This window comes from Aegilops tauschii, chromosome 6, assembly GCF_002575655.3.
Source record: "Aegilops tauschii subsp. strangulata cultivar AL8/78 chromosome 6, Aet v6.0, whole genome shotgun sequence".
Lineage (NCBI taxonomy): Eukaryota > Viridiplantae > Streptophyta > Magnoliopsida > Poales > Poaceae > Aegilops > Aegilops tauschii.
The window spans coordinates 37,885,655-37,894,115 of record NC_053040.3 but is presented as its reverse complement, the minus strand read 5'-3'; the positions used below and the strand labels follow the sequence as shown (position 1 = coordinate 37,894,115).

The 8,461-nt window shown below is 45.9% G+C and overlaps 1 protein-coding gene and 1 long non-coding RNA gene across 2 annotated transcripts; both read right to left on the bottom strand.

Moving 5' to 3' along the window:
* Positions 1 to 5,530: 5,530 nt before the first annotated feature.
* On the bottom strand, positions 5,531 to 6,405 carry LOC109769270 (histone H2B.11). Its single transcript, XM_020328020.3, has one exon. It carries the CDS (start codon positions 6,360 to 6,362, stop codon positions 5,751 to 5,753), a length of 612 nt encoding a protein of 203 aa, XP_020183609.2. The 5' UTR covers positions 6,363 to 6,405; the 3' UTR covers positions 5,531 to 5,750.
* Positions 6,406 to 7,144: 739 nt separating this feature from the next.
* Positions 7,145 to 8,022, bottom strand: LOC120967331 (uncharacterized). The gene is made up of 2 exons (XR_005761136.1): positions 7,887 to 8,022; positions 7,145 to 7,371 (listed from the first exon to the last, which is right to left on the bottom strand). It is a non-coding gene; the product is annotated as an uncharacterized lncRNA (long non-coding RNA).
* Positions 8,023 to 8,461: the final 439 nt, after the last annotated feature.

Sequence of the window (8,461 nt, the reverse complement as noted above, 5' to 3'; positions counted from 1 at the left end):
AGGGCATCTGCCGTGTCAAGTCCATGATAATAACTATGTGTTGTTCTATCAATCGCCCAACAGCAATTTGTCTATCCACCGTTGCTATGCTCGTGACAGAGATGCCTCTAGTGAAACCATGCCCCAGGGTCTATCTTCCTTATTTATTAAAACCAAAAAATTCCTCATTCTTTTTATTTTATTTTATCCATCTACCACTATTAGATTTAATCCTTGCAATTGGCGAGAACAAGGGGATTGAAAAACCTCTTGCCTTCGTTGGGTGCAAGCATTTGCTTTGTGTGTGTAGGTACCTCTTACCTTGTTTGTGTGGTGTCTCATACTGGTTCGATGAACCTTAGTTCTTAACCGAGGAAAATACTACCTGCTACTGTAATACATCACACTCCTCTTCAGGGAAATCCCAACGCCTATCACAAGTAGCAACGTGCCATGCCACAGCCGCTTTGATGGAAAGATCAATCTGCTGCTGCATGATTCCGCCACTGCCGCTTGCATGCGATCTGCTCGATTCCGATTGTGTTCAGTGGACTGATCACGATAATCTTACCGTCAGTCATTTCTCTGATTTCCTTCCCAACACGACAATGTATGAACCTTTGCGTTGTCCCAATTGTCAACCTCTGAATGTACCGATATCTGGAGCGGATTGCACACAACTTTGATCTTCTTCGGTCCTCCTCTAGATCATCCACCGCAACCTCAAATCGAACCTTCCTCATGATACCACTAGTTAGAATAATCCGAGGCGCTAGTCGATCTACCGAGGATCAAGCAATCACACGAGCACGAGACCGAGATTTATTAACGAGGTTCACTGATATGACTACATCCCCGGGGCTTGACTACGAGCGCTGCTCCCCATGACACTGTCACAATACTGCAACCAGGCTGCCTGTGCACCGACACATGCCGCCGACCCCCGTGTGTTTTTGCTATTATGTTGGCATAGGTTACGTCGTGTGTCTACCCGTCATTACATAAGAGTCCTAGGATATAGGTGTCCTAATAGGAGTATAGCACACGACTCCTACTCTATCTACACACAATTTGAAACCAAGTCCAACTGTAACCTACCTTCGTACAAATATACTCGATACAACTCTAAGAAAAACTACTCCGGCCCTATTTTTTGCAAAATCATCACGTATTGCATAATTCATTTGCAAAAAACACCGATCGACTGATTTACCCTGTTTGATCACTTTTCCAACAGGTAGGTCCTACTAGTTAGGAGGTAACTTGGCAAAAAAACATCACATGGACATGTTGACTATTTCTTCTTCCTTCTCCTCTCTTCCCTCTCTTACACATTGTATCAAATATGTTGTCTACACTTGGATGGGGCAGCTCCTTGCTGGCGTCCATGGCCACCCCATGCTCCTCATCCTCCCCGATCAAGCTGACACGTCGAGCTGCACAATGCCATGCCCTAACGATGCCTAAAGCATGATGAGTCACGTCAGAGTTGTGCTCCGCCATGGCCGTCATTGAGGTCGCACACGCCCGAGCTACACCCCACCATGGTCGTTGTCATGCCCTCCCGCGGCGCCCATGTGATAGATCTCAAACGTATCTATACTTTTCTATTGTTTCATGCTATTTTAATATCATTTTTAAATAATTTTTATAGTAATTTATATTATTTCTCCTGACCAACTTATTAATGCACTGCCCAGAGTCAGTTATTGTTTTCTACGTGTTTTTGGTTTTGCAGAAAACCCATATCTACGGAGGTCAAACAACCCTGAGGATTTAATACTATTTTTTTGAGACTCGAAGATTCCATAAAGTGAAAGTGATGGGACCTGCAGGGGAGCCAGCCAGGGACCCCACACAGCCAGTGGCGACCCGCGCTGGGTGGCCTCGTGGGCCCCCTGGCACCACGTCCATTCTTCCGTCTATAAATTCCATATTTTGCGAAACCGTCCGCACCAATTTTCTCTAAATTTTCCGCTGCCGCAAATTTCTGTTTTGAGGAGATGCAATATGTGGAGGCCTATTTTGGTACCCTCACGAAGGAGGGATCCACCATCGGAGGCTTCTTTATCAACATTACTGCCTCCATGACCATGTGTGAATAGTTCCTTTAGGACCTTAGGGTCCATAGCAGTAGCCAGATGTCATCCTCTCTCCCTTGTGATTCAGTACAAAGTTCCCGTGAGCTGTCTCACATGATCAGGGTCCGTATGATGTAATCGATGGTGTGTTTGTTGGGATATGATGAACTGTCACTTTATGATCAGATTTCACTGAAATTAATTGAATCTTTTGAAGTCTATTTGTTTTATTTGAATAGTTTTGTATGCTCTATGATCTATTTGTCTTCTTTGGCCAAGTTTGATGGGTAGTTCTTCAGAGGGAGCTGTGCATTGTACTGGATTAATTTTGCAGTGATTGATCTTAGTGACAGAAAGGGAACGAACCCGTATTGTATTGTTGTCACTAAGGATAGAATGATGATTTCTTTATCATACTTGGATGATAGTTTATTGTCTATATTACTTCATCATGCTTATTTCAATGCTCTATTTGCTATGAACTTAACACTTTGAGATGCATGCTGCATAATGGTCTTGGGGTGCAGTATTAGTTGTAGATGCAGTTCGATAACAGTCTACATATCACAAATGTAATGCCTATACGAGATTATACCATGGATGATCATAATCATACATATAAATATTACAATTTAATCGATGCCTAACTGTAGTTTATTCACCACAACACAGTTGAATGCTTGGAAAGATGACACTAGTGAACCTATGTTCTTGGGGGTCTATATTCCTATACTAAGAACTTTACCAAAAATATTATTTCTTTGCTGTACCATTTTATTTATTTTATATATCTACCAATTCCTACCATACATGCAATTTAATTTTGTAACTAGCAAGACAAGAAGCTGGACAACCTTCTGGACGTGTTGGGACAAGTTTGTTTTGTGTTTTGTGTGCAGGTACAAGTGACTTTGTTTGCTGGAAGAACTCCTTCTAGTTTGACAAACCTTGTTTCTCTATTGAGAGAAATACTTATTGCTAGGTTACTTCACCCTTATAGTTGGGGGTTAGCCAACCACTCTTACGGCAGAGCAAACACCATGCTGCTGCAGTCCTGAGCTAGAGTGTTCTCCAACTGCCTTTTCATGAGCCCATGCTCTGGTTGTTGTCGTTGGTGCCCGGACAACACCCCCATGCCTCTCCCGACCTTGCGTCCATGCCCCTCACGCCCTGCAAACGCTCGCACCGCATCACTCGTGCTTGTAGATCAGTTCGGTGGTGCTCTGGACGCCCCTGGATCTCGCCGTAGTGGTGCTCCGGCCTCCCTGAACACCGTGGCCTACACATGCCTGTGCCCTAGCAAGTGGACGCGAGCACAAGAGGATGCATGACATACGCCGCGGCCTAGAGGCTCAGGTTGCTCTGTGAAGTGTCGCCAACTCCAGCTTGGCCTCCTCGGGGCTGATCTTGGTGGCGGTTGGCCCTCTAGTAGGGCGGGGCAATGGACAAGCGAGGGAGGAGAAAGAGGGATAGGAAGAGTAGACTGGTCGACGTGCACATGTGGCATTTTTTTACCAAGTCAACTCCTGACATGCGGGACCCACATGTCAAAAAAGTGGTCAAACGGGGCAAATCCCCCGACCAGTGTTTGGTGCAAAAAAATTACACAATAGGCGGTGAATTTTGAAAAAATATATATAGGGACCAAGTAGTTTTATGCAAATCTAACCGCAAATATGGTAGTTTTCTACAATTAACTCCGACCGCCGAGGGCCCCACATGGCAGTTGCCGAGCCGCTGCTCTTTTCGAGCTCTCAGCTGTTGGCCGGCGCGGCGGCGGCTCTGGACACCACCCCTGACTCGCTGGTGGCACCAAGAAGGCCCCAAAGCTCAAATTGTAAGATTGTTAAAGTAGGCCAATTTTTTTGGGAAACAGTTTTTTGGCATCTGGAAAAACAACAACAGCCGCGGGTGCCTAAAAACCTTCTCTTTCCTATCTAAAACTATTTTAGGCATCAAATTTTCACATCATCTGTTAGAGATGCTGCGAGGCAGTGATGTCTGAGGCACTCATATGTCATACGTTTGTCTTTTACCTCGCGTTGCCTCCGATAGTGTGAACTAGCATCACCCAAGCAATGCTACACTTACGAAAAGAATTTAGGGAGTCAGGCGGTCACCGTCATCCATTAATACACCAAATGTGAATATAAGACATGTAATTTCTCTTCAGTAACCTGCGAGACAATAAAATAGCATGTCTCAACCTCATCTTGTATAAGGAACGACGTCCGGCAAGAAATGGACAGAATTCTAATGGTCACATACTTCTCTTCAGTACTAGACTGGTGTTAATTGATAGCACTGACACTGCTGAATAAGCAACACTAACTAGTAACTACTACTCGAACAAGAACCGTAGCAATTACTCTTATTCTTCCATGCCACGTTAATCAACAATACACTACTCAGTTTTGCAACAACCTACTGTAGGAGATCATGGATCTGCAAAATTTACATTTACGTTACTACAACAGTGATCATTTTGCAGAGATTTGGAGAACCATCTACTAACCATCAGTTTGACCCCCAAAAAATCTAGTAAATCGCACCAGAAAATCAGTAAACGTAGTAGCAGGAATGTATCGCTGCTTTTCAAAATCTCAGTTGTCAAAAATAGCACAAATTCAGTCACCGGTCACCACCAACAAACCAAGAAAGCACCGGCAACTTATTCGGTAGATCACAACCGTGCGGCAGAGATTAGTAACAATTACATCACAGCAGAAAAACGACTTCAGGCAAGAAATGGACAAGTCTAATTGTCACACACGTATAGGCATTTTAAAAGTACACCAAACTGCTATGTACTACTGTGAATATAAGCAACGCTAACTGCTACCAGAATAAGAACACCATATAGCAAGGAAACTAATTAGGTTGCTCTTAGTCTTCCATGTCAAGTTAATGAACAATATTCTCTCAAAAAAGTTAATGAACAATATACTCGGTTCTGTACCTACCTACTGTCAGCAGATCATGAATCTGAAAATTTTACATTTACATTACTACAATGCACACTCACTTTTCAGATTAGGATGGCCACCTAGTAACTGTCGAATCACATGAAAAAATCAGTAGCAGAAATGTATCGTTGCTTTTGAAATCTCATTTTGCCAAAAGCAGCATAAAATTCAGTTACATCCAATTAGCCAACAAAGCATTGGCCACCATGTTAATGATCATCACAGCAGCATTGTCAGGGTGCTCGGTGACAGCAGGCAATTAAACGAGACGATTGAACAATGGAGTTGGTTGGTTCTGTGCGTAATGCAGAAGCGTAACCTACTGATCATCAACCTAGAATCTCATCTCACATTACTGAAAAACAAAATCGTATGGCAGAGTTTAGTAGCAACTGCATCATCACAGCAGAAATGAAGCATTGCTTTCCAAGTCTCCAGTTTACAAGAGCATCACAAATTCAGTTCTTACAACAAGAGAGACAAGCAATCATTCAGCAACTTGCATCAACCAGTAACTAGTACTTCAACAACTTGCAGATAACCAGAGCCAACAACCACTAAAGTAACAGAACCATCGACACATTTCTACTACGAACACGATCTAAGAAGATGTGGATTTGGTGACGGCCTTGGTGCCATGGTAGAGCCAATAGGCAACCGTTCAGCAACTTCTATCCAGCACTAGTACTTAAACGACATGCTTGCAGATAACCAAAGTCAACAACTACTCTTCCTCCGAAGATACATAAAATACCTTGTAATTTTTGAAACTGTCGACGGCAGCGTCGCCAGCTTTGAAGGCAGTCGTGGAGAGACTGCCGGGGAGGAGGAGGCGGACGGAGGTCCGGATCTCCCGGGGGCCGATGGTGGACTTCTTGTTGTAGCGGGCGAGCTTGCCGGCCTCGGCGGCGAGCCTCTCGAACATGTCGTTGACGAAGGAGTTCATGGCGGCCATGGCCTTGGAGGTGATGCCGAGCTCCTTGCCGTGCACATGCTTGAGCACCCTGTAGATGTGGACCTTGTAGGTCTCCTTCCTCCTCTTGCCCTCCTTCTGGCCCCGCTTCTTGCCGCCGCCCGCCTTGGAGGCCATTTCGCCCGCCGGCAGACGCTTCTTGGCCTCGGGCTTCTTCCCGGCAGTTGCCGGGGACTTCTCGGCCGCCTTCTCCGTCGCGGGCTCCTTTTCCGCGGGCTTCTTCTCGGCCGCCTTCTCCGCCGCGGGCTCCTTCTCGGCCGCCTTCTCCGTCGCGGGCTCCTTCTCCGCGGGCTTCTTCTCGGCCGCCTTCTCCGTCGCGGGCTCCTTCTCCGCCGGCTTCTTCTCCGCCGCCTTGGGGGCCATCGCTGGTGCGGGACGGTGGTTGGGGCTTTTGGTGGTGGTTTGCGTTTCGTGCGTAGTGGAAGGTGGTGGGTTTGGAACGAGACGTGGGAAGGAGGTTTATAAAGGGGGAAGAGGCGGGCGCTGATTGGAGGAGGGGATGGTGGCCCGGATCGGTGGGGTCGTATGGTAGGACCGTAGGATGCGTCCCGCGCTGGCTCGCGTGGACGGGCGGATGTGGTTCCCCTTGGATCGCTGGCCTGGCAAAAATGGGCGCGAGAACGGTTGAGCACCTCCGTTTTTTTTTTGAGCCCATAACCTCCGTTTCTTTTTTTTCTTTTGTTTTCTTTATTTATTGAGCCGAGCACCATCCCTGATAGTGTGGATTTGTTTTTTGTTTACTTAACTGTGTATTATTTATGAATATCGAGAAGAATGAATATCCATTTTGCTATTGTTTTGAGCCCAACAATTTTCATGCCGTTTTGAGTCACACTGAGATGCTTAAACCTCATTTTTACGTAAGAACATAACGGTGTCAAAGATAGGATAAACATAGGAAGGGATTTCCTTTGCAACAAACCTAAGCTAGTAAGATGAAGAAAATAAAACAGGACAGATCATTTCCATATATGTCTACTAGTAATCGTGTACGTGCAAATGCACGTATTAATGAGTACACATAATTTTCCAGTGAGATAAAATAGTACTCCCTCCGTCCCACAATGTAAGACGTTTTTGCAAGCTAGTTTAGCTTGCAAAAACATCTTATATTATGGGACAGAGGGAGTACAATACTATCAAGCTTTTTGTTTCCTGTTTCTTGCTTCGAAGGTTTTTTCTCGTTACAAGATCCTATCAAATACAAAAGATACTAATAGACAAACCTTTGGCTGTCGGAGGAAATTGCGTAGCTAAAAGTAATACATATGCAGTAGAAACAATATATTGATAGAAACCATAACTGAATTATTTCAAGTGTTTATATATGCCGCAGATGTTGCAGATGTTGATGAGTGGCAATATTCTGTACCTGTAGAAATAAAGTATGCGTAGTTAGGGAGGAAGAGGAAACTGAATTTGTTTTCATTCTGTCAAAATTATATATTTCAAAATGTCATTCAGTTTTGCCGCATATGCTTTTTATGTAAACTTTTGAATGTTGAAACATATGTTTCATAAATCTTGAAACATATTAGCTTGCACATTTTGTAAAAAAAGTACTACATTATTTTCCCGTACAAAACTTCAAATGTATGAGTTGCTTGGACTACAAATTTCTGAAATCCTCACTAATGCAATATGTCCTCATAAACTGTAACCCTTTTAGCGCTGAGTGTGGCATTGGCGTTGGATCATGATAATTCACATACGGTAATTGTTCCAGAATAATTGTTCCTGCTGTGTGGAAGGATCATGTATGTATGCACTAAAATAATCATAACCAGAAGGATCATGTATGTATCAGATTATCTTGTGTGGAAAGAACAGAACCACAAGCATGTTGTTCAAACAATTAATGCACACTTGAATGTAAAGAAAACTTACTGGCTCGGATGAGATTGTCGGCGGCAGAGGAGGAGCAGAGGAAGGCGGGCGGCGGAGAAGAGGATCGGCGGGCGGAGGGCGAGGATGGGCGGGAGGTGGGAGAGGATGGGCGGGGCGGCAGCTCACACCCGCGGCGGCTCCGGTGGGCGGCTCCCACCTGCTGCGGCTCCGGCTGCCCCACGGCGGCTCCTGCGGCGGGGGCGGGCTTACTTGCGACTCCGGCGGAGTGGCGGCAGCCAAGCTGCGGCGGGGCGGCTCCGGCGGCAGGGGAGGCTCCCGGCGAGCCGCGACGGGGGCGGGGCGGGCTCCCGCGGCTGGGGAGGCTCCCGGCGACCCGCGGCCGCTTCCCGTGGCTCCGGCGGCGCGAGGAGGCGGTGAAGGGTGCGGCTGCAGGAGGCGAACGGCGCGGCTGCAGGAGGAGGAGGAGGTCGTGCGGGAGAAGGAGGAGGTCGTGCGGGCAGGTGGTTTACTTTCTTTTTTACTGCAGGGCATAGTAGTGATCGATAGACTGTGGCTTATTGCGTGGTTGGTAGCGTTAAACACAGAATGATTAAGGGTCATTAGATTTTGATGAT